This window comes from Bubalus bubalis, chromosome 5 (genome assembly GCF_019923935.1).
Source record: "Bubalus bubalis isolate 160015118507 breed Murrah chromosome 5, NDDB_SH_1, whole genome shotgun sequence".
NCBI lineage: Eukaryota > Metazoa > Chordata > Mammalia > Artiodactyla > Bovidae > Bubalus > Bubalus bubalis.
This window is the reverse complement of record NC_059161.1, coordinates 36075034-36101325: the sequence shown is the minus strand read 5'-3', so window position 1 is coordinate 36101325 and position 26292 is coordinate 36075034. Positions and strand designations below refer to the sequence as shown.

The following is a 26292-nucleotide window of genomic DNA, read 5'->3' as shown; positions in this document are numbered from 1 at the left end:
AGTACAGGGGACATGAGTTCGATTCCTGGTCCAGGAAGATTCCACATGCTGCAGAGCAGCTAAGCCAGTGAGCCACAACTGTTGAGCCTGTGCTCCACAACAAGGGGCTTCCCTTGTGGCTCAACTGGTAAAGAATCCACCTGCAATACAGCAGACCTGCGTTTGATCCCTGGGTTGGGAGGATATTCTGGCCTGGAGAATTCCATGGAGTAAAGAGTTGGATATGACTGAGCGACTTTCACTTTCACTTTCCGCAAGAGTAGCCCCTGCTCGCCACAACTAGAGAAAAGTCTGCACATAGCAATGAAGACCCAGCACAGCCAAAAATAAATAAATCTTAAAAAAAAAAAAAAAAAAAAAAATCAACAGTTTTGACCAGAGAGAAAGTCCAGTCCTAAAAGGAGCATGTAGATAAACTAACATCTTCATTTATATGTGCTGAGAAGTTAGTATACTGTTACATAATTAGATTTAAAGTTTTTATATTTAGATACTTGAAATTTTTTTTAGTGAAATTATAGGTGAAAGACTTAAGACGTGCTAATGGGAAAGAACATAATCTGTCATGTCTTTAGACCACTTTGAGGGAAATGGGACAAGAGTAGGGGTCACGTAGGCTGGGTTTGAGTCTTGGCTCCACCGCCTACTGGCTTAGTATGGGTGAGTACCTTTACTCGACCTTTGCATGCCTCAGTCTCATCCATAAAATGGGTGATGAGGGTTCCTACTCTGTAAGATTAACTGAGAGAATACGTTCCTCATAGGATTAAGAAAGATAATGAGTGTGTGGAAGGTGTTTTAGCAACAGCCTAGGCTAAATTTTCCATAAATGTTACTGTTGGTCTTCATCTTGTTCCTGTCATTGCCAGAATGTTCTCTCTCCTGCTTGTGTCCTTCTCCCAGAACAGCTGGATATAGGGAGTGGTTGGATATTAGCCAGTTATGACACTGGCTAAAGTGACTCTGAGTCTCGTGTGCCCATCTCATGACTCTTCGGTTAGAGTAAATGAAGGATCCCCTTTTTATTGATTTGCTTCCAGTTCTGTTATTTGGTGCAATGAACAAACTAAAATTGTCATTATTGTTTTAGCTCCATGAAAGTGGCTATGATGCTGGCAAAGCTCTGCAGCGGCTGGTGAAGAAGCCTGTGCCCAAGCTGATCGAGAAGAGCTGGACCGAGGACGAAGTGGTGAGCGGGCGGGAGTCGGCCTCGGGTCTGCTCTGGGGCTTGAGGGGCGGCTGGGCGTGCTGCTCACCGCATCCCCAGGATCCGGTCATGGCTGCAGACTGCCTATGGCATCTGTCAGTCAGGATAAAGAGCCTTTGAACCTTATAATTGTATGGAAAGACTTGAGTTTAGTCAGCATTTGTTTCATAGAAAATGGGAAAGATTTCCCCAGCTGTCATGGAAAGAGAGGAAATAGTTGCTCTTTAAAAAAATTAGTTTGGTTGGTTGGTTTGTTTGGGTGCAGGCTAGCTTTTGATACCTCCTTCTGTTAAGATTCAGTCATTTTAGAACCAGCTGATACTCTCTTTAGATTAGGGCTGCACATTGTTTTTGTTGTAAAGTCTGGTAGGGTCTCTAACCTGCAGAAGGACAGTAGTCAAGAGCAGGAAACAGACTTTAAATCAGTATCGGATCTTTCATATTCATTCTGTTACTGCTGCTGCTGCTAAGTCGCTTCAGTCGTGTCCGACTCTGTGTGACCCCATAGACGGCAGCCCACCAGGCTCCGCCATCCCTGGGATTCTCCAGGCAAGAACACTGGAGTGGGTTGCCATTTCCTTCTCCAATGCATGAAAGTGAAAAGTGAAAGGGAAGTCGCTCAGTCATGTCCGACGGTGGGAAGATAGAAATGTACCCAGAAGTACATGTTTTCTAACTCATGGATTTTATCCCAGCAGAAAGAGTTCTAATGAAGCTCTCCTCCACCTTGTGACTTTGGGGAGAAGAATTGCTACACAAAGCAGGGAGATTTCTTGTGCTTTTGCAAATACAGTCTTCAGTATGAGCATCACCACTTGACATTTGCCCTTGAGGCTGACCGAGATTAAGATGAGGGCTGGCACCGATACACATATTGATTGATTGTGAGTTCCTTGCCTGTCTTTAAGAATAGCCTATGGGAGAGTGTTTCCTGGTCCCACGGTTCCTGGTCCCACTGTTTAAGCAGTTTTTATCAAGTGCTTGTTATGTGCCAGGTGCTGTGTTAGGCACCATCAAGGGGAACTCAGGGCCCCCCCTCGAGAGGGGAGACCACCTGTAAATCAGTGTGTGCTGAGGAAAGCCGTGGGCAGGGGGCGGGGGTGAACCAGGTCGGGGCCTGGCTTCTGTGAGGAGGCAAGTCTTGGATATTGAGGGCCCTAAGGTGGAAGCGCACCTGGCGTGTTGGAGGAACAGGAGGAGAGAGGCAGGAGAGGTAGGGCACAGGTCGGGTGGCCTGTGGACCTGTGTTCGGGGAGTCTTGCTGGTTGCTTTGCGTGAGTGGCTTCTGAGCACAGGGACTCCATCTGCCAATGGCTCTATGGCTGCTGCTTCAAGCAAGAGTGTCTTCGGGGCTGTGTGAGAGCCCAGGCCTGGGTGACCGAGCGGCACAGCAGCGGTGGTGGTGAGAAGTGGCGAGATCCTGGGTGTGTGCCCAAGGAAGTTGTCCGTTGGGTGCTGTGGATTAGGGCAGCAGGGGTTGAGAGGAGTGAGGGAAAAATCAGGAGGCAGCAAGGAGGGGCCAAGATGGTGAGATGGTCCTTGAAGCTTCCATAAGAGAGCGCCAGCCTTCTCAGTGGTCCCTCAGTTCATCGGAGTGTTGGCGAAGCTGATGTCTCAGCTTTGAAATAGAGAATGTGAAACTTGACCCGATTAGTAAAGAGATGTAGACAGCTCAAACTTTTGTCCTTGAGACGGTGGCCAAAGTAAAAATGTTAAACTCAACTGTGTTGATAAGTCACATATTAAAAAACTAAAAATAGAGTTGCCATATGATCCAGCCATCCCATTTCTGGGCGTATATCCAGAGAAAACTCTAATTTGAAAAGATACATGCACCACTGTTCACAATAGTCAACACATAGAAGCAACCTGAATGCACATAGAAGATGAGTGGATAAAGGAGATGTGGTGCATGTGTGTGTGTGTGTGTGTGTGTGTGTGTAATGAAATATTACTCAGCCTTAAGAAAGAATGAAATAATGCCATTTGCAGCAACATGGATGGGCCTAGAGATTATCATACTAAGGGAAGTAAGTCAGAGAAAGACAAATACACGATACCACTTATAGGTGGAGTCTAATATGACACAGGTGAACTTATTTATGAAATAGAAACAGATTCATAGATATAGAAAGCAAACTTATAGTTACCAAAGGGGGAACATGGCATGGGGGAGGGATAAATTAGGTGTTTGGAATTAATAGACACAAACTACTATGTATAAAAAAGATGAACAACAAGGTCCTATATATTGAATATAGTTCCCTGTGCTGTACGGAGAACTTATATTCAGTATCCTGTGATAAACCATAATGATTATGGTGTGAAAGTGATTTGGTATGTGATAAATCCTAACGAGTATGAAGAGAGTATGAAAAAATATTTATGTTTATATTACTGAATCACTGCTATACAGAAATTAACACAACATTTTAAATCAAGTATACTTCAATTTAAAAAAAAAAAGTCATGGATATTGTTTCCCACTGTAGACCTATTTATGGGAGAAGAAGTAAGAGATTTGATGGGTAAAAATGTTAAATTCTACACAAAGCCTTTGTGGAAGACAGACATAAGGAGATGAAAAGGCTGGGACAGTCGTGGACAGTGGCCCATCCTAGGGCCTGTCAGCACGGATGTCCCCTGACAGCTGCTTCCCAGACTCAGGCTCCTCACTTGGTCTGGTCTCTCCTCTCCTTCCACCTTCATGTGCCCCCCTGCCCCTCCCTTTTCACTCCTGCCTCCCCAGCTCCTTTCTCTCTCCCCCTCCATTCACTCCTCCATTGACCTTTCATTCCCTCTGGACCTTTCACATTCCTGCTGAAAAGAGCTGGCTTCCTTCCCCAACAGCATTTGCTTACATCAGACGCAGGGTGGGCAGTGTCCCCCTCTGCTGCCTCTTGGGGACTTGGAGCAAATGGTAGGATGAAGGAGGGTCGGGAACCTGACACATGGGGAAAAGCCCAGCTTGATTCTGAAAAGTGAAGCAGGACTCCAGAGTGCCACTCACTCCCAGCCTGGGATAATCACATCTAACCGCATACATCCTTGTCAGTCTGGGCTCATTTTTACCATGTTTGTTTTAGTGTAAGTTTTAAGAAATATTTTGGCAGTCATCCAGCCCTTGCAGAGCCCAGGGATCAAATGGTTCCCTTACACATAGGAAGTTAAGTTCACTTTCTAAAACCTCAACGGGGAATGAGGGAGGGTGATTGAGTAATTGATAGGCTGAGGGAAGCCTCACCTGAACTGTCCAGATCACCTCTCTGAATCGTTTTATGTGGCGGTAGGGCACATAAACCAGCACTGCTCTTAACCTGCCACCCCTCCTGCTGAAACTCCCACATTTTCTCACCCCAGGAATCAGAAGATTTAAGCAAAGTAAATGGGCCTGAACTCAAATAAATACATGAACCTGCCTCTTTTGTCCCTCTTAATGTTCTGTATACTTGGATGCTCTAGTTATATTTAAATTTCATTGGCTCCAGTATATCAGTTTGACCAGCTGCCCATCATCTGACCCGACTCCAGCATCGATGAACTTGCTTTCCTTTGCACAGACATGAATGGAGCACTGTGTGACAGGGTTGGCAGGGAGCACCTGCCATGGGACCCCTGGCTGTGCTGACAGTGGGAACCTCCTGACCCTGTGGGTCTTCTGCCCTGGGAACAGACTCCTCTCTCTCTCTTGCCAACCCAGACCCTAAGGTTCAGCGTCAAGGCACTCCCCTGCTGAACTAGGTCTGCATCCTTTGTTGGCTGCTCCTGAAGCCTCTGTGCTGCCATCGTGACAGCTTTGTTCCTCACGGTCTTTATTTCTAAGTTGGTTGTCCTTCTAGTTTGTAGACTTATGAAGAGTGAGGACTTTCTGATAGTGAGAGTAATGTCTCTGCCTTTGAGGCACTTGAGTATTGACAACTCTTTATTTAAGATGATTGGTTTTAAACTTCACTCTAATTGACACTGTCCTCAATCCAGCATTTAATGGTTAATAATTATGCATCAGCACCAAGGAGAAAAACTTATATATGGATCCAGTGATGCATATAAAAATAAACCTTAAAAGTTTACTTTTGAGAAAAGTTCCCAAATTATGGTTAGCACTATCACCGGACCTCTTCTTCTGAGGTCTTTCAGATAATGATTAATTCTTGAGATCTTAGGCCTCAGAATTAAACAACAGGAGGCCTTTCATTTCACACTTCCTCTCAGTAATTCCTTAGACACTTGGTGTGTTGTTACAGATATGGTATTTCTTATTGAAGTTGCCTTAGGGCTGAGATACTTTAAATTCTATTGAACTGAAGCCAGATTTGTGCCAGTTTCTGTCAAATTCTAAGCCAAATAATGACAAAAGAACTCTGTTTTAGAGGAGAGACTGTTGGAAACACCTTGGTAGCTAGCTCATGGGGAAGTCTTTCAGGCTAAATAAACCAGGTCAGATCAGAGGAGTGTTTTTGCTTTAATTCAAGAAGCTTATTGAACCCCTAACATGGGCTAGGATGGAACCCACGTCAGTGACTGGCTGCTGCCTTGGAGAGTGATGTTGCTGGTTAACCAGTTTCACTTACAGCATGCTAAAAATATTGTTCCTTTTCAGGAAACCATCCAAATCAGTAGAACTCAGGAAGAGAAAGAAGAGGAGAGTACAGATCAGAACTTAAAAAAACAACAACCCTAGATTATTAGGTTTTTAATTAAACATGATGAACACATTTAAATATAACACAAAAGCCCCAGGGCTGAACTGCGCCTAATCGAAACAGATTAAGCCACCCTTCCATTAAGCCACCCTTCCATGCTCGGGTAGTTATTAATTCTGTTTGTTTATGCATGCAGGCTGAAGGGAGCATTTGCGCCCTTGTGTTGTTGCTTATTGCACTGGGATTCCATTGCTTTCTTGGTGCTGTGCTCTTAATTAGCATTCAGCTGTTGATTATGGAAATACTGGGGGTGCTAATTGAATTCTTTTCAAAATTCAGGGCCTGCATTTTCCTTGTGGAGTTTGGCCTGCCTTGCAAGGTTGTAAGATTGGGTGCCTCTCTGAGCTGTGCATTTCACCCTTTGCTTCCCATCCACTTTGCTGTGTTTCAGGAATTACTTTCATGCAGAAATAGCTTTGGGCATAATTCCAGGTGTCACATAAGGGAGAGGTTGTGTTGCTTTGGATGTCCCTGCAGAGTGCTTCCATTTTATCTTGGGTAACTGTAACTTTTGGAGGTTTCCCTGGTGGCTCAGATGGTGAAGAATCTGCCTGCAATGCGGGAGACCTGAGTTGAATTCCTGGGTGGGATCCCCTGGAGAAGGGAATAGCAACCCACTCCAGTATTTTGCCTGGAGAATTCCATGGACAGAGGAGCCTGGTGGGCTACAGTCTATGGGGTTGCGAGCAGTTGGACACGACTGAGTGACCAAAGCTTTCACTTTCAACTGTAACTTTTATCTTGAAATATGTGTGTGTGTTCAGTTCCTCAATCGTGTCTGACTCTTTGCAGCCCATGGACTATAGCCTGCCAGGCTCCTCTGTCCATGGAATTCTCCAGGCAAGAATACTGGAGTGGGTTGCCATTTCCTACTCCAGGGGATCTTCCCGACCCAGGGGTGGAACCAGTCTCTCTTGCTTCTCCTGAATTGGCAGGCAGATTGTTTACCACTAGCGCCACCTAGAAAGCCCCATCTTGAAATATGGTTCCCTTTAAATATTTCATATCAACTTTGATGTAATACATTGAGGTGAACAACCTAGATACAGATAACCTCTGGAATTTTTTTATCCAAAAAGCGTTAATCTGTGGGGACAATAAACCTTAATTGGTCATGTACATGGATTTTACAGATTCATAAATTTTAAAACATCTGAACCATCTTTCAGTTTAAAACTCCATTTATCATAAACATAAATGGAAGTCTTTCTTTTGAAGTGTACATGACATGGGAGACTAATTCTCTGAATATCTGTAATCCAATGAACCCAGGCCACTGGTCAAGGAATTACTCAGATGGAGTACACAAAGCCCTTGCCACAGTGTCTTTCTTTAGCAGCACCTTCCGAGGCCTTTGTTATGGCCTTTTTGGAATGTTTGCTCAATAAAACATTGTTTTCATTGTTCACTATTTTCAAGCCAGGCATCTGGATGTGCCAGAAGACAGAGCTGCTTAGTGGGGCAAAAATACAATGAATTTTATTTACTGTTTGTGTGGCAGCTATAGAAAATGGAATTCACAGCAGCACCGAAGTTAAGTCCCTACAGCAGCAGGAGGTGGTGGAGGTGAAAGCTGCAGGGGCAGGGCGGGGCGCCTACAGCCCACGATTACCTACCTGCAGATGTAAGCTTTAGGTGGTCCGTAATCTTCGTGTTCGGTTTTAAAGGTATATAACATTAAATGTAGGAGAAGGCTTAATTGAATTATATTTATTTTAAGAATGGTCCTGTTTCCAGAGTTGTGGAACATTTTATATAGTCTTTCAAGAAATGTTGATGAACCTGTAGGTCATCCAGTATGAATCCATTCATTTTCTTTTTCTTTTTTAAATTTTATGTGGCTCTTTCTCTCTTGTGAGACCATTATTATAAAAACATTAAAGGGAAGTTGAAACCTCATCACCGTCTCACATTTTCCTTGTTTCATACTCTCTTCAAAGTACTTTGTTTCATGTACCTACATCATTTTATGTCATTGTAAACTTATATAAATTGAATCATAACATTAAAATTCTCACTTTCTAAAGAAATCTTAATCTGAAATTTTTTACAGTTTGCTTAGAACCCAAAATATAGATATGCTGTATTTAGTGTAACTCATAATATGTACTCAGTATATTTTAAATTGGATGAAAGTAGTTTTTTCTCCCTACTGATTACCCTTCCTCTCATTTTAAACTAAATTGGTAACCGTTTCTTACAAACAGCTTAATCCTTAGATATGAGAGTAGAAAAAAGAAAAGGAAGAATTATAATGTGTGTTGCCATACATTGTACATATAAGTAAAATACATGTTGCTCATGTTACGTATTCTTATTATGGTCCATGGTAAGAATCAGGCCTTACTATTAAAAAAGGAAGATGTACATTTGGGTAAAATTTGCCTAATGTTTCAGATATTAGTGAAACTAAACTATCTTTTCTGTAATTGACTCCCATCAGCCTTTGACTCAAACTCTTGTTTAAAGAAGTCAATAGTGTGGATAGAGTGGAGTTTATTGTCAAGTCCTTTTGGAAATGAGACACCAAATTAAAAATCAATTATATGTGTAGAAAAGTTGGTGTAAGGCAATCAATTTTGTCAGTTTGCAGAAAGATTCTACTGTGTAACAAGCTGTGAAGAGAACTGTACTTTAGAGTCCTTTAGTAAATGAAATAAGCCAAGCATTGGAAGGGGAGAGATATTTCAAAAATTTATTTCACTGTTTCATATCAGTAGAAGTTGCCTCTGGGTTAAATCTACAAATTCAGCTGTGACCTTGCCTTTCACATACGTGGCTTTATTGCTTTCTAGGCTTCCTCTTTATGCTGTGCTCAAAGTTAGTATGCCTGTTTCTCTCTTTTTAAACAAGAACATTTTTTTTTTCATTTTCTTTAACAAGTATGTTTTCACATTCCTTATCCCAAGCCCTAATTTTAGTGTTTTTTGTTTTTGTTTTTAAGAAAGCTAACAGTGCATTGTGTTGTTCTCTTGGGCTGTGTGTGTGTGTGTTTTCTTGTTCATGCACGTGTACGTGTTTGGGCCTTGGGGCGATGTAGGATAGAACAGAGACCTGGGAAGTAACCCCACATGGAATACAAGCATAGCATAAATTAGTTCTCACTGCCCAGGCTAACCTTTTAAAATCAAAGAGTAATTTCTATGGGACATTTTTCATTTTTGCTTGAAGTGGGGCAGTGTTGGGTAGAATCTTCAGCCTGAAAGATTAATACATATGAGAGCAGTGGGTTATTGAAACCATGTTTCCATCTCATTTTCAAGGACGTGAAAAAAAAATGAAGATAGCATGTACTTTCAGCTACTCTCCATCATCTTTCTCTGTTCATTTTAAAAATGAGAGCAAGGCATGAGGGGACTTGAGAGATGCATTTGTTCTCCGATAGACAGAGTGGTTACTTTATAAATGAAGAGGCTGGAAAAACCCTTTCCTTCTGCAGTTTCTTAGCAACAGAACTGAAGTCAATTTTTGTTTTGTATGCATGGAACACTTTGTGTACAGTGACATTGGAGCCTTACATTTTCACAGGTGAAACACACCTTATTAGCCTGGTAGCTAGAATTCAGGATTAGGGAAGGAAACAGGAGGTTTAAAAAAAAAAAAAGATTGCAGTGAGGGGGAACCTACATTGAGAGGAAGTAACTCATGGAAGAGGAGAGTGAAAAAGTTGGCTTAAAGCTCAACATTCAGAAAACTAAGATCACAGCATCCGGTCCCATCACTTCATGGCAAATAGATGGGGAAACAGTGGAAACAGTGGCTGACTTTATTTTGGGGGGCTCCAAAATCACTGCAGATGGTGATTGCAGCCATGAAATTAAAGGATGCTTACTCCTTGGAAGGAAAGTTATGCCCAACCTAGACAGCATATTAAAAAGCAGAGACATCACTTTGTCAACAAAGGTCTGTCTAGTCAAGGCTATGGTTTTTCCAGTGGTCATGTATGGATGTGAGAGTTGGACTATAAAGAAAGCTGAGCGCTGAAGAATTGATGCTTTTGAACTGTGGTGTTGGAGAAGACTCTTGAGAGTCCCTTGGACTGCAAGGAGATCCAACCAGTCCATCCTAAAGGAGATCAGTCCTGGGTGTTCATTGGAAGGACTGATGTTGAAGCTGAAACTCCAGTATTTTGGCCACCTCATGCGAAGAGCTGACTCATTGGAAAAGACCCTGATGCTGGGAAAGATTGAGGGCAGGAGGAGAAGGGGATGACAGAGGATGAGATGGTTGGATGGCATCACTGACACAATAGACATGGGTTTGGGTGGACTCCGGGAGTTGGTGATGGACAGGGAGGCCTGGCGTGCTGTGGTTCATGGGGTCACAAAGAGTCGAACACAACTGAGCAACTGAACTGAACTCATGAAAGCTGTCTCCTCTTGGCCCACTTGTGTCTTAAATCTAGTCTCTTTGAGGTAGAAGTAGTAATGGCCTTGGTGGCCCCCAATTGCTGTGTTCACTGAGGTGCCAGCCTGGTTTTTGTATTCCCCGGTAGTGTTGTGTGCTTATTCTTCTACTGATAACCCTGCATACTGCCAAGTGATAACCAGTTATGTTTCAGCACTTGCTTTAGGACATTTTTCCAGAGTTATGTTTATATTGGTAAATTCCAGTGCATTATCCACACCTATATGCAGAGCACTGAGGTGTTAGGAAGCAGAATGTGTTTGGTGGTCAGAAAGAAGAAATACAGTTTCTGCAGTTGGATCTCATCTTAGTGTTCAGGCCCAGGTCTGTGTCTCCAGCTTTGGGCTTGTTGAGTTTGGTATTGGGGCTTGGCAGAGAGAAGAGATGGCAAGTGAGCCTTAAGACAGGATGAGTCCTTCATGCTGTTCACCAGGATACTTGTTCAGTTCTCATTTTAGATTACTGGTCAGAAGTCATTCATTTATTTCATTAATGTCCAGGGAGCACCAGCACAATGCCAGGTGCCACTGTGTGTCCGTGATAACAGCAGGGAACAGAACAAACAAACCCCCTGTCCTCATAGAGCTGACATTCTAGTGGGGAAGGCAGATTGAAACAAGACCTTAAGTGACATACCTAGTGTGTTTGCCAAGTGCTAGAGTCTTGTATCCCCAGAATGTGGCCCAGGGCCTGGAGCAAAATTGGTCATCAGAAAACATTGTTTGACTGGGTTGAATAGTAGAGGATGTTCCACCTCCCCCGAAGTCCCCAGATCCTCAGACCACTTCAGTGGAGCTGGCCCTTGACACTGAATACAGTCAAGGAGGACTTCTGAGTCATCCTGCATGAGGCCAGAGCATCTTCAGACTCCATCAGTGTTACGTGGACGCTTCCCTGCTCTTTTCTTCTTGGTAGCTTCCCTTGGAAGGAGCAGCCCACTCCTTCCAGTTGTCTGTTTTATTTTCTTGTTGTTCAGTCGCCAAGTCGTGCCCGACTCTTGGTGATCCCATGGACTGCAGCACTCCAGGCTTCCCTGTCCCTCACCATGTCCCAGAGTTTGCCCAAGTTCATGTCCATTGAATCAGTGATGCCATCCAACCATCTCATCCTCTGTTGCCCTCTTCTCCTTCTGCTTTCAATCTTTCCCAGCATCAGGGTCTTTTCCAATGAGTCAGCTGGTTCAAATCAGGCAGCCAAAGTATTGGAGCTTCAGCTTCAGCATCAGAACTTCCAGTGAATATTCAGGGTTGATTTTCTTTAGGATTGACTGGTTTGATCTCCTTGCTTTCCAAGGGACTCTCAAGAATCTTCTCCAGCACCACAATTTGAAAGCATCAATTCTTCAGTGCTCTGCCTTCTTTATCGTCCAGCTCTCACATCTGTACATGACTACTGTACATAGGTTTGACTATACGGACCTTTGTCGGCAAAGTGATGTCTTTGCTTTTTAACGCAGTCTTTAGGTTTGTCATAGCTTTCCTACCAAGAAGCAATTTTGTAGACTCTGATTTTAAGAGCCCATTCCTTGCATCACTTAATACTTACTGACACGTGTGGTTGCAACATTCTGCTGTGAGCGAGTGACAGAGGGAGAGAAGGGCACTGCCCAGTATTCATCTAACCACTTGGACTAACCCACCTGCCCTCAGAACTCTGTGTCTTGGGTGGTCTTGTTTTGTAATCACAAAGATGTGCGATGTGGGTAATATATTTTTCCTGTCAGGATTCCTCTAAACCTCAGGTGTGCTCCCACTATTTGGGCACTTTAGGAGTGTTTTTTCCCCTTGCTAGAGAGCTAGACTCCATGTAATTGATCCCAGCAGTAGGAAACACAACTGTCAAGTTGATACACCACAGAACCCATGAGGAGGAGGCGGCGGCAGAGAAAGCCGCAAGTGAGAAAGAACCACAGAGTCAGAGAATCCTGCTGAATGACTGAAATTACATCATGTGTCCTGAGGGCTGAAAGCCTACCAACACCACATTCAACATTTAAAATCTGTGCCTAGAGCCTGTTTTGTTTTTTTACCGAGTATACTCTGTCATTCTGGATCATTTTATTAAATGGTCAGAAATTACGACCCTGCAGAACTAGGAAGATCTCCATCCTACAGGTAGGTGGAGGATACCTTGGACACGGAGAGTCACTGCTGCTTTGCTGTGTTGGTCCACATCCTCCCAGGGCACCGTGAGCACGACTGAGACAGACCCTGGATGCTGGGGGAGGTGGAAGCTCAGGGTGGCCGTTCCCCTCCTCTCTGGACACTCACTATGGGTGGAGGTAGGGGCACAGGCAGGAGGAGGCCTGGTGGTTTGGGAGAAGATGCTGGCCCAAGAGCAGAAGGCCCAGGTGACGGTCCTCAGACTGGTGACCACAAGGACGTTGGGTCTCCACTTGGGTCTTAGTTTTCTTATCTGAGAAAAAAGGAGAGGAGGAGGAACTTTGTGATGGCTGACAGGTTTGTGTAACCGGAAACTGGATCTGATGCCAGTCTCGGGCTACTGCCCACCTCCAGCCTTTTACTTCCAGGAAAACATGGGCACATATTTTTTCTAAATCATCTCTGGTTAAGAAATATGAAAAGGTGGACACCTGTGTACTCACACATCTTCTTAGTACTAAGGGTTCTAGGTTTCCCCTTGAAGCTAATTTGTAGGTTTTGATTATGAATTTATTTTTTTCCTAATCTTTCCCATCAGCAGTAATAAAGGAGAACCTTCTAGACTACAGAGATGCACAGTAATGAGTATTATGTGCTCTGCCAGAGTGGGAGGAAAGTCTGATCCGTGTTCAGTGGATGTGCTTCACAGTTCTTCAGTCTCCCTCCTCCTCTGAACAGCCCCGAGTCTTCTCTGGGAGCCTCTGGTGTTGGAGTCTGTGGAGGTGTCACATTTACTAGTAAGCTGCTTTCCAAACAGGCACTATTAGCATAAATTAGCTATTTCCTTTTTCTGTCTGGGCCTCTCAACTTTTGGGTAACAGAGCTAAAGAGTTTCAGTTATCTGTTTTTGAAAGGAAAGTTTTAGAAAATGAATTTGACTATGGTCTTTAGTAAGGGAACCAGTTGACCCGGACCCCAGACCCATATGACATTCACCTACAAGTCAAAAAGCTTTGCTTGTGGAAGGCCCTGGGCTCTGTGCTCTCCCGTGTCCCCAGCAGAATACCACCTGGGCCCCTTGATGGCATCAGATGAAGCTGTTCAGACTCCTGAAGCTGCTTAAAGAATGGGGTGGACTCTGCGTACTTAGTACCTTCCTTCCAGTGCTTGGAAATGCCGTTCTCCAGTCTTTAGCAGTAATATAACAAAAGTTAGAAGATACTTTCAGATCATCCTCAAGGACAGCCCAGCTTCTTTGCCAGCTTCCCAGGTTTTTGAGCCCAGAGCAGCCTGACCTTAGTGGTTTGTTTTCCTCATTAGAGCTCTGACTTTGTAATCAGCTCACATTTTTCGTTCTTCGCTTGTTCTGTCTCCTCCTCTCAACTTTCTTTAAAACCCCGTGTCAAACATTCCAGGGATCTGTTTTCTTGCTTTTAGGCTAATTTTCAGAGGGATCATTCAGTTGTTAAGCATCATACTGTGTTATCCTCAGCTGGTTTGGAATAATTTTAGGCAGTGGAGGATTCCATTGTTATGAGGACATGCATGTATGGGAGAGGCCCTTGCCTTCTGATGAATACAAAAGGGTTCTTAGAGCCCCACATCAAATGTCATCATCATCAGTGTCTGGGTAACCAACTTTAGATGTTCCTTAGATAATATTATACAGGGAATAGGAAAGACAAAGGGCTTCTTTTTCACCTTCTATCAAATTGAATTCCACTGCATTTCCATATCTGCTATGTGCAAGGCTCTGCTGAGTACTGGTGAGACCCCTTCATCCTCTGTTTACTGTTAAGCGATGTGTTTTGTATTTAGCTGAGATTTTTAGAAACAAGACTTAAAAATGGTATTGATTTCTTTATCTAACAAGAGGGGAATTTCTTGGGGACTTTAGACAAATAAACATCATCTCTTCTTTAACTGCTGAGGTCTCTGCAGGAGGCACCACTCACCTTGATAATTGCCTGGCGGTGTGTCATCCTTGACTGATCCTGGCCGCGGGTATAAATGGGCACTTGAGTCGGACATTGTCGCCACAGGCACCAGAGAGGAGAGAGCAGGCCCACAGTGAACGCCTGCTTCTAGTGCCTCATCTCCTCCTGATACTGCGAGCTGAGTCCATGGAAGACCAAGGGGTGAACCCGATCTGCTCTGTTTTCCAGCAGGGAGATTGGGTGAGGCTCTGAGGAGGAGGCACTTTGAAGTATAGATGGGGTTTCAGCAGGTGGACACCCTGGATTTTAATGGAAGAACAAAGGTTTAAAGAACGTGGGTGGCTGGTCAGTAGCTGGTTGCCCAGTTGAAGGATGCTGTAGGTGGTTGAGTGGATAAGATGGGTGACTTGAAGCCATCCACTCTTTATGGGAAGAGAAGTTTGTGTTGAATTTAATAGGAAATAAGGAATAATTACATATATTTGAGTGTGGGGAATGGCAGGACTGGGACCGTCACTGAAAATTCATCTGGCATGACAGGGACTGGTGGATGGAAGTGGTAGAGAGGGAGTCGTGGTTCTGAGACTTGGCTGCACATTAACATCACCCGGAGAACTTGAAATGTCCCAGTGCCCAGACTGCGCTCTGAGTCAGAGTCTCTGTCTGAGGTGGGACCCAGGCGCCCATATTCTCGGCCCTGAGAACCACAAGACTGGGTGAAGTCTGCAGTCCTGGTGGAAGATTTTGAGAGCTCTGAGTTTACAGCAGTGCTGCTCAACCTTGGTTGAACACTGGAACCACACAGGAAACTTTAACACACACACACAGGAACCACACAAGAAAGTTTATCACACACACATACAGGAGACATGGGTCTGCCCCAGAGACTCTGATTTTACTTCCCCCTGGGATATAGCTAGGGTGCTGGGGTTCTGCTCTGCAGCCGAGATTGAGAAAGACTGTGGTGGAGGCTGTGAGAAGCAAGAGCAGGGATTAAGAGAGGCCGAGGAGCTATAGTAAGACCTCTGTTATGTGCCAGGTGCTGTGCCGAGAGCGTGGCGCGAGGTGACTCATTTGTGGACATTCTGCACATGGAGAAGCTGGGTCACTGCCAGGAGGGAGAACTTTGCTGAGGTCACAGCGCGGTTCATAGAGCCTGCTTTGCCAGCCCAGCCTTGAGCCCGAGTCCAGCTCCTCACCTGCTACACTACTTGGCTTGTCTGGAGAAGCCCAGCTGATTGGAAATAGGGAGCAAGGAAAAAGCTGAGACGCTGTTCAGACATTGTGTTTTGGTGCAAGGGAGGAGGCTGCTGGTACAGCTGATAAAACCCTGCAATCAGGAGTAGTTGCTTCGGGGAGGGGAGGAGAGTTTATGTTGAATTTGAAGTGATTGTAAAAGATACAGGTGGGTGTCGCAGTTAGGCATGGAGGTCTAAAGATAGAAGAACTTTCTCATTTACAGAGGGGGTCATAGTTAAGGAAGCTGAACTTGAAGAGCTTAATTAGCTTGCTGAGGATCACAGAGCTAGCAAGTGGCAGGGCCAGGATCTGCTGAGGTTGCCAGGGGAGACCGTGCAGCAAGAGAAGAGACTGAGGGAATTTTTATGTTGAGGTGCAGAAGACTGGACAAAGTGATGGAGCCACTTAGTACAGAGTCAGGAAAGGAATAGTTGAAAGGCAGGAGGAAGATTTGGGTCCTGTTTCATTTGTTGTTAACCATTTGTTTGACTTGGTAGGATATGAGGAATGATTATGTATTTTTTAATGGGGGCAGTGATAGGGTTGGAGTTGACTTTGACATAACTTAATTGGAAGATTGGGTAGAAAGTTGGTCCGAGGTCAGGATGCAGAGGCATGTGTAGCAGTGTTGATGGTGTTGCTGGAGTAACTGTTAGTCTGGTCCGGATCCAGAACTCAGGGAACCAGGGCAGAAGTGGCAGCGGAGTTGAAGGGCTGGAAGTCACGAGTCAAGGAGAAGAGGCTTTTGTGGGATTCACAGTGACTGTGCACTAGTAAAGAAAAGGAATTTTCTGGTTTTCACAGATGTCCAGTCATAAGTGGGTGGCTAGGTTGGAAGATAGGAGGGGGCACCAGGAATTGTGGCTGCGAGCAGCTCTGGGCAAAGGTTTTTCACGTTCCTGAGAGTGCTGTCAGAAGGCAGGGTAGAGAAAGGGCCTTTTAGCTTGGTATTGGCTCACTGATAGGCAGCGAGAGGCTGGCTTGGTTGGTTGATGTTATGATGAGGGGAAAGGTTGTGGATGATGCTCTCAGACAGGCTTGTCTTTGCTGGAGTTGAGGAACACATGTAGAACCAAGCTGCTGGCCCTATCATTGGAGCGGGGAGGACGATGCTGTGTGCACCGTGTGTGAAGGTGCTGATGAAGGGGGGCGTTGGGGGTTAGGGCACATGGAGAACGGGGGTGGGGGGAGAGACAATAACTCTAGGATATAAAGAACCAGTTGGGGGATGCTAGGGTGAGATGTCCCAAGCCAGAGGTAGGGATGGGAGGAGAGTAATGGGGAAGGGGTGGGAAGGAAGCTTGTGCTGTGGGTGATGGTGCTGGGGAGACTGAGAGGTGGCCCCCAAGCACTGGTCTGCTGAGTGATGTGCTTCCTAAGGGGCAGTGCATGTCTCACACTGGCTTCCTCGGCAGTGAGGCTCAGCTGGTGTTAAGTTGAGCTGAGCTGGATTAATACACAGAGCTTGAAAATGGAGGCAAGTGGTGACCAGGCAGGATTCTATGACTAGAAAAATATCTAGAATGTAAGATCACAGGATGGATTGTTGGCTTCAGAATATATCATGCTGTTTGTTTCCTTGGTCACTCAACAAATATTGGTCATTGAACTGTGCACAAGGCCCTAAGTTCTCCAGATGGAAGTTAGCAGTGGACACACTGTTCTCATGGCACTTACATTCTGGAGGGGACAGAGACAAATAAATGAACACCAGTAAGGTGATTTGGGTAGATGCTGTGAAGACAGTACACGAGTGGCACCCAGGCTCTACCTTCTGCAGGGGAGCAGCGCTTCCTGTTCCGAAGCACCTTCTGCTGAGCAAGTCTGGGCAGACCATGCCCCTGAGAGCTCAGGTCAGTTCAGGAAGAGCGATAGGTGTTTTTCTAATAATTCATGTTACTTGTCCCCCATCTGGTGATCTTCGGGGTCATGTTTTAATTGCCCGTAAACTGTTCCTTGTCAGAACTACATAAATACCCTCAGGGCTTAGGAGCTTTCGGTGAGCTTAGGACAGACTGAGTTTTGCTGAAAGGAGAAGTGGGAACTTTGCTACAAAAGCAAGAGTCAGGTCGTCTGCTTGAAGTTCATGTGTTTGTCACGTGAAGTCCGTGTGTTTGTCATGCAGAGATGTGCATATTCTAGTATGGGAGACATAATAGAGTATTTTCATATGCCAAAAAGATTCTGTAAACCTTTATTCATGACTTTGGATTAGGGGAAAGGCTAGACAACAAGGGTCTGGTGCTTGTTGAAACTTTCCCTGGTGATCTTCTGCCTGCTTTGGTTGAATGCTCTCTGTGGCTGGGAGGGGAATTAGGGGAGAGGCTGTGGCTAAACCCAACAGGCAGCTCCATCCAGCCTCTGGAGTTCCCGTCACATTTCACTGTAGTTTCCTTTTCTTTGATGGCTCCTTGGTATGATGTATTTTTATCAAACAGACATTAAAAGAAAAAAAAAGGCATGAGGGAGCTTAATAAGTAAAGGATTCATTTCCTCATCACGGAGAACATTTCTTTCATCCTTTTATTAGACCACAAGAGTTTCTTCCCCTCTGTTCACCATCCTGGACGGTGGAGGGTACCCCCGCCCCCGCAATCACACCTTCCCATGGTCAAGGCAGTGGGAGAGAGGCCATGAAAGCCAACCCCAGGTCTCCAAGCTGTCCTCAGATTAACCAGGAAAAGAAACCCGCTGCTGGTGGGAGAGATTTCGTCTGAATGCTCACTGCCATTGTGTCCTGTGTTTTTTGTTTTTTTTTTTGTTCACAATTTGAAGAAAACCAAGAAATTCTAGTTTCTCCTCTTTATTTTTTTCCTACCCCCTCCCATCACTTCTACTATTCTCAGATGACTCCCCATCTGTCTAAAGAAAACCACCCACTTGCGACATCATTAAAGTTTGGTGGGAAAAAGCATTAGTGTGGGTAAGCCTGCCCGTTTCTGGTTGAGTCTGTGCCTGGAACCAGTTTTCATTCTTTGGAGATTCATTGATTTTCTTTTGAAAAATCAAGTATTAACTAAATAATTAGAGCTCTTCTCGCCCTGAAAGGCTCAGGTGCTGATAATAGAGTTTGTCATTGAAGAAACAAAATGCCTGACTTGTACGTGCAAAAGACTCTGCCAGATGGCCCCACAGGACCTCCCCACTGCATGGAGAGAAATTCAGTGATGGATGTGGGTGCCTAGAGCCTTGTGCCAGGCGGAATGTGGGAAGTTCTGTTGTGGGGTATGCAGAACGTTGGAAGAATGGAGGAAGGTGACAGAACATGGGCGTGCAGTGGTGAACATATGTGTTCAGGGTTACACCAGTGGTCAGTGAAGATACTCAGAAATCCCGACCCCGTAGTCCAGCCCCAGAGCAGCTTCATGGCAACATTGCCCAGAATCCCTTCATGGCGGGAGGTGCAGACATGGGAGAGATCAGGGCATGTTCAGGAGCAGCGGGGGCCTGGCTTCCGTTGAGGCAGGGGCCACACAGGGACCACCCCTTCCTTCTCCCTGAATTTCTCATAGACGTTGTTTAACACGGCACTGTGTTCCCCCTGAGCTGAAATGAAAACTCAGAATCCACTTTAATACAACCTTTGACTCAGGTGCTTGTGTCTGGTGGGGTCTGAGGCCCAAGTGATAGAACGGAGGTCCCTGAGCACTCTTAATGAGCACTGAGGAGTCTGAACTCTTTATTCTTCTAAACAGAGGAGTGCCATAGCAGTTTTGGAATTTAGAGAAAGAAGGGCCTTTACCTCAGGGGAACATCAGTCACATAGTGTGGGGTCTTCAGTGGTGCCATATCTCTGGGTTCTAGAAAGTGTTTCTAATAACCCTAGAAACACTCGATTCTGTGAGGTAAAACCAGAGTCTGATAAACCTAGTTGAGATGTGGCATATGTCTGGTACCCAAAGAATTCTGGTCTTTCTTTTAGGTACAAAGTTAGACAAAATTTCCCCATAAAGCCCCTTAAAAAAGCTTTGCTTAAAAAGCCATATACTCCCTCCCTAGTTTAAGTTGGCATGTACTCTTTTCATCATCAGCATGTGCTTTCTTACATATCATAAATACTGACATTTGGAAATAAGACTGTCCCATCACTCTTTTAAATATATCCACTGCATTTGAATGCCATCATTATTTATAACCATTATCATATATTTTTTAAAATACACGAATGGGCTCCTTTTAACAGTAATATTTGACAATTTATCTTTCTCCACTTTAAACCTATAACTAGTAATTTTCCAGTCTGCTTCTCCTTGATGTAAAGCATTTTGTGCTTGAGAGTGTGTTGTCAGATCACCTTTTCATACTCCCGAAAACAGAAATGTGTGTGCTGTTATTTTCTTTAGCAATAAAGCTCTAAGTGTTAAAAGAAAATCCTCTCTGATTATGCTGTAATAATTATAAGTGCACAGTTGATCAAAACAACAAGATATTAGTTGATAAAAGTTTTAGTTTCTGCTTAATGTTTGTTGGAAATTAAATAACTCAGTTTTTTAAACACATTAGTTATTGTTGGGATGAGACCGTATTCTGCATCATGTTATTCTCATTCCTCACTTATTTGTAAGTGCTCAGAAACCTTGTTTACATAAATAGGATAGTTTTGTCACTCATTTATTGAATTCCTTCCATAATCAAAAACTGTAATTTATCATCAGACATGATTTTCATTGATGTACCAGATGACACCTCCATGAGCTTCTGCTGGAAAGTACCTGACCTGCATGAGGCTTCCAGTTGTGACCTTGGCATTGCTCATGGTGTCTTGAATTGACCCTCTGTTCAGAGCCCAGAGTTCTTGCATGAAGCAGTGTTGCCTCTTGGCCATCTGGATGGGAAAGAGGGAGGCCTTTGTGATGAAGTGAGAGGAGGATGATTGTGAAGGAGGAGGCAGGAGAGGAGAGTTGTACCTTGCCCACAAGGGTGTATTCTCAGGCAGATGGATTTTAGGAAAGAAAATATATAAAAGTTGAAGTTCTGGAAATGAATTCCCTTAAAACTGAATCCACATACCCATTAGAATATCTTAGGGGGACTTACCTGGTGGTCAAGTGGTGAAGACTCTACGCTTCCAGTGCAGAGGATGCAGGTTCAATCCCTGGTTGGCTGCACAGTGCAGCCAGTAAATAAATAATAAAATTAGGGGAAAAAAGTCTTTGGTGTCTGCATACGCTGATTTGTAAGCTATAGGCTTACATATGAATCTTGCTTGCCAGGCCCACTTCTGGGCAGTGGGATAACCCATAGAGTCAGGCCCCCATAGGATCTGGGTTGGCCTTGTGGTAAGGGCCGGCCAGGGAGCCTTCCATTGGTCAACCTTGGGCAGGAAACCAGGCTACGCATTGCTTGGTGATGTAGCGATGAATAAATTACTGTCTTTGCTCTCCAAGAGTTTATAATCTGAGCTCATAGTATAAAGCAAAACATCACCCCTGTCCCCCCAAAAAACATGACAAGAATCCTCTGTGAGTTCTTGTTTAATGTTATTAAATAATGTATGTATATTTGCACTTTTAGTGTTTTGATAACTGGTTTCCATTGTAATATCACTTTATTTGTTGTTGTTGTTTAGTCCTTAAGTTGCATCTGATTCTTTTTGTGAATCCATGGACTACAGACTGCCAGGCTCTTCTGTCCATGGGATTTCCCAGGCAAGAATACTGCAATGGGTCCCCCTTCAAGGGATTGTCCCGACCCAGGGAGTGAACCCATGTCTCCTGCATTGGCAGGCAGTTCTATCCTGCTGAGCCACCAGGGAAGCCCTCACTTTATTTTAGGCATTTTAAAACTGTTTTGTAAGAGGTTAGCCTTTACCAGACTGCCAGCAGGATCCATGGCACAAAAAAGATGAAGAGCTGTGTTCTGAGTGCTGACCTTCTCCAAACACTGCATCAGTCAGTTCCCAACGAGTTCTGGATGATGCAGAGTTTTCAGTGGGACTGTGATGTGAGGTGACTGAGCTGATCCTGCCCCATAGGTGTTTACCATGTTGCATTAGACTTTCAGATTCAGACCTGGTACAGTCAGCCTTCCACACCTGCCGGTTGTGCATCAGTGGGTTCAGCCAACTGTAGGTCAAAAATATTCAGGGGGAAAAAATTCCAAACAACTTCCAAAAAGCAAAACTTGAATTTTCTGCACACTAGCAACTGTTAACATAGCACTTATATTGTATTACAAGTAATCTGGAGATGATTTAAAGTATACGGGAGGACATGCATATGTTTTGTGCAAATACTAGGCCATTTTCTATAAGGGACTCGAGTATCTGAGGATTTTTATATCCTGGAGGGTTCAGGAACCAGTCCTCTAAGGATGCTGAGGGACAGCTATATCCTCAGGCACTGTAAGTCAGCTTGCTGCTGATGCTGCTGCTAAGTTGCTTCAGTCGTGTCCGACTCTGTGCGACTCCATAGATGGCAGCCCACCAGGCTCCCTGGTCCCTAGGATTCTCCAGGCAAGAACACTGGAGTGGGTTGCCATTTGCTTCTCCAATGCATGAAAGTGAAAAGTGAAAGTGAAGTCGCTCAGTCATGTCCGACTCTTTGCGACCCCACGGACTGTAGCCTACCAGGCTCCTCTGTCCATGGGATTTTCCAGGCAAGAGTACTGGAGTGGGTTGCCATTTCCTTCTCCAGTAAGTCAGCTTACAGTCCAGCATTAGGGAATCGCCACCAACCCGCCCGGCCACCAGGGGACGTGGTTCTCGAGGGTCACTGGCCTTCCTTGCCCTCCCTATTCCACAGTGAGAAATCCATGTGAGAGGGAAAACTTCTGTCATCTCCGGATTGAGAATGCTCTTGGTTTTATTATTAAGTAATGTGAGACTGCCTAGTTATGGTTTGGTTTGTTTCTTTTAACTTCTCAACATTCCTTATTTTTTTCCCGGAGCTTTCTGCACCAGCTGATTTGCTCCACGCACCAGGTCGCCTGACTGGAAGCTGCTGAGCCGTATTTAGGTCAGGTTCTCGCATGCGCTTTCTCTCATTTACAGTATCACATTTCTGTTGCCATACACTGTGTGATCTGGACCTCCCCACTGCTTTTTAACAATTAGTAATTGAGCAGGAAGTGTGTTTTTATTACAGTGGCCTTTTGATTTTGATTTTACAATCATGTAGTGTTTAGCAGAGAGCAGAGGTGGGGAAGTGGCCCTCTGAAACACATTTTTGACAGAGAGAAGTCTGTTGTTTCAGCCACTTGGCTATCTGTCAGCAGTTCTCAGACTTCCCCCTTGTGTTGGTTGCCTGGCAACCTGGGGCTGGAGCAATCAAACCGTGGCCAGTGCTTTTCCAAGCCCAGACTGGGAGATGATTTATTGGTGGAACGGTAAGAACAGTAAACCCAAGCCTCAGAAATGGATCTTTTTTTTTTTTTTTCTTTCTTCTTTTTTAAACCAGGGGTTTATACAAACCACATCAAGAAAAAATATAAAAGAAAAAAATACCAGTTGGAAGATTTAGTTGTAAAAATTTTTAAGCATAAAATTAAGGCCTATAGTGAACTTCTCATTCTGTGTCAGCATGTGTATAGGATGATATTTTTATTTAGTTGCACTATTACCCTTTGGTTTCTTTTATTGTACTGCAGCACCGAACATTTTACAATTAATGCTTTGGAGGGGGGCAGGGGGCATAAATTAGGATACTTGGGATGTCATTCTACCATGAGAAACCCAGCCCAGGCAGTGTTTGTGGCCTGCCAGGGGTCATCTGTGAAGCCTCGATAGAATCAGGCTTGGAACCAGAGCCCACCTTGCCTGATGCCTGTGTCTGTATTGTTTGTCTTCTCATTGAATGCAGTGAGCATAAAATGTGGATCGCTCTGCTTCGTATTTTTTCAACATTAGCCAAAAACTCCCAAGACCCTGCATCAGTGTCTGCTGTGTTAGTGGGTCCTTAGATTTGTCCTCCTCTTCCTAGGTGTGGAAGTGATCCACACCAGGGAAAGCTGATGGAGTGGGACAAGTCAGTTCTGAACTTCAGGGGCTTCCTGCTTTCACCTTCTTTGCCCCTTCCCCCTCATTTCTAACTTTGTAGCTCTGAAAATTATCTCATGTTGATTAATGTTTGCTATAGAAGTGAGTTTTAGAGCTCTTTTTGATGGTTCTCCTTCATAAAGTCTCAAATACTTTCCAGTATTGCAAGTGAATGGAGAAGAAAATGGCAACCCAATCCAGTATTCTTGCCTAGAGAATCTTGTGGACGGTGGAGTCTGGTGGGCTGCTGTCCATAGGGTCGCAGAGTCGGATACAACTGCAGTGACTTTGCCTGCGTGCATGCACTGGAGAAGGAAATGGCAGCCCACTCCAGCATTCTTGCCTGGAGAATCCCAGGGACAGAGGAGTCTGGTGGGCTGCCGTCTATGGGGTTGCACAGAGTTGACATGACTGAAGCGACTTAGCAGCAGCAGCATTGCAAGTGAAGAATATGGGGGCAGGGGACAGAAGAGCCTCAGCCTGATTTAGCAGCCTAAGCATTTCCTAAGTATTTCTTTTTGTAAGATTTTAAGGAAACTTTGGAACTCAAACCTTACTCTGTTTACAGCCCAGTGTACCCAACTGTGTAAGTAAATGTACTATTAGTGTGTTTGTGTTTTATGTAAACGGGGCTTCCCAAGTGGCTCAGTGTTAAAGAATCTGCCTGCTAATGCAGAAGACAGGAGACCTGGGTTTGATGCCTGGGTCAAGAAGATCGCCTGGAGTAGGAAATGGCTGCCCACTCCAGTATTCTTCTTTGGGAAATCCCATGGACAGAGGAGCCTGGCAGGCTACAGTCCATGGGGTTGCAAAGTGTCAGATGAGATTAAGTGCACACATGGGCACAGACACACACACACACACTCACATACACACATTCCTTGTAAATACACGGATTAAATCTGTGTGTGTAATTTACACACAGCTGTGTTCACACTCCCTTAACAGCAGTATTTGCAGCGAGAGTGAGGTATCATGGCAGCACTGTTCCAAACAAACACCAACAGAGCAGCCCTGGTGTGGGACCCTCTCTTGATGGCCTGTCTTGTGACAGGCTACCCTCATGGGATGGCATGAGACCAGAAGGTGCCTGTCCTAGACGGGTAGACTGGGGTCTGCCTGCTGAGGAGTTTTGCCTTTTGTGATTGAAATACACTTCCTTTCCTCCTTCACCCCATGCATTTCCTAAAGGATACTTGATTTTCCTCCCGATTTGGAGAGCATTTAAAGTGACCGAAGTTAAATACGGAATCCCAGCCCTTGTCATGTTACAGAGAAAGGGAGTCAAAGTCCAGGAGTTGCCTCCGTGGCCCTGGAGCCAGATAGGGCCTCAGTTTCCTCTGTGTGGGAGTTGGGCAGAGGTGTGTTGTTACAGCTTCTGGATTTGATTGAGTTCTTCTGGAAGACGTTTCACCAAATTTGAGATAAGAGGCCAGTATGATTTCACGTCATTTAGGACTGTATGCTATCATTGACTATAATCCTAACAATATATTTATTTTACTTCCTAGTAGAAAACTCTTAATGCTTTAGGCGCTTTAATGTTTTATCGGAAGGGAGGAGGGACCACTGGAGGCTCAGACTGTGGGTGACCGTGAGTACTTGAAATGTACTTGCCTGAGTTGGTGCTGTTAGTGTTAAAACACACACTAAATTTCACAGACCAAGTAAGAAAAACAGAAAGTAAAATATTCCATCAGTCATTTGTATATTGATTACACATTGAAATGATAATGTTTTGGACATATTGTGTTAAAATGTATTATTTTACATGTTTCTTTTTGAAATATGCCTATTGGAAAGTGACAGTTAGATACTTGGCTTTCGTGTGGCTCACATTCAGTTTTTACTGGGCAGCCATTGATCTAAATGCCTTTCATTATGATTTTTGCAAAGGCTCTACTTCTTTGTTCTCCTGTTACTTGTAGACAAGCCACATTCCTTTCTTCAGTTGAATCATCTTTCCTGCTGTGCTGAGATCTACTTTGTTAAAGAAGGTGAACTTTTTAGTGACTTACTATTTATGAGCCACCTGACAAGGACATTTATGTGGGGAGTATGGTGATATGGTAGGGAAGAAGGAGTCGCTAATGCCCCTTTGGGTTTGTTCTTAGTGTTGGGTTGTTTTTAATATGGGTGTAGCTGGGCAGCCATAATTGGTGAGAGGTATTTAGCTGGCGGTATTTCTACATCTGTTAATGCTGCTGCTTAACTAGCCAGTTCTCATTTGACTTGAAAGTGCATTGAAGCGTGCTGCTCTGATATTCACCCTGTGGCGATGCTTTGTTAGGCCCACAGTAATAAAAGGACTTCAGCTACTCATCGTTATCATCGAGACTCAGAGGGTCACATAGGCAGAGAGCAGGATGGCTCAGTGGCCTTTGCTCATGGGCACAGTAGCTGTGTAAACCAAACATGAGGTTCTTTTCTTGTTGGGCATGTGGTTTTTGAATGAAAAATGGAGTGACTTTTTTTTTTTTTTTGGTAATAGCTTTATTGAGATATAATTCACATACCTTACAATTCACTCATTTTAAATGGACAACTCTGTGGTGTCTAACATATTCACAGAGTTGTGCATCCATCACCAGAATCAAATTTAGAACATTTTCAGCAGCTCTAAAGGAAACCTCGTAGTTTTAGAAATCACTCCCCAGTCCTCCCAGGACTCTACCTCTTAGCAACCACTAATCTCCTTTCTGTCTCTCTGTTTGCCCATTCT

General features: G+C 44.4%; 1 protein-coding gene across 5 annotated transcripts in view; it reads left to right on the top strand.

The window, feature by feature from the left end:
- The window catches only part of RERE (arginine-glutamic acid dipeptide repeats), a 412205-nt gene that overhangs the window by 321543 nt on the left and 64370 nt on the right, over window positions 1-26292 (top strand). For all 5 annotated transcript variants that reach the window (XM_044942961.2, XM_044942960.2, XM_006076676.4 and 2 more), the window contains one exon: window positions 1091-1189. In XM_044942961.2, the coding sequence (XP_044798896.1) occupies window positions 1091-1189 (99 nt within the window). The remainder of the gene's footprint in view (window positions 1-1090; window positions 1190-26292) is intronic.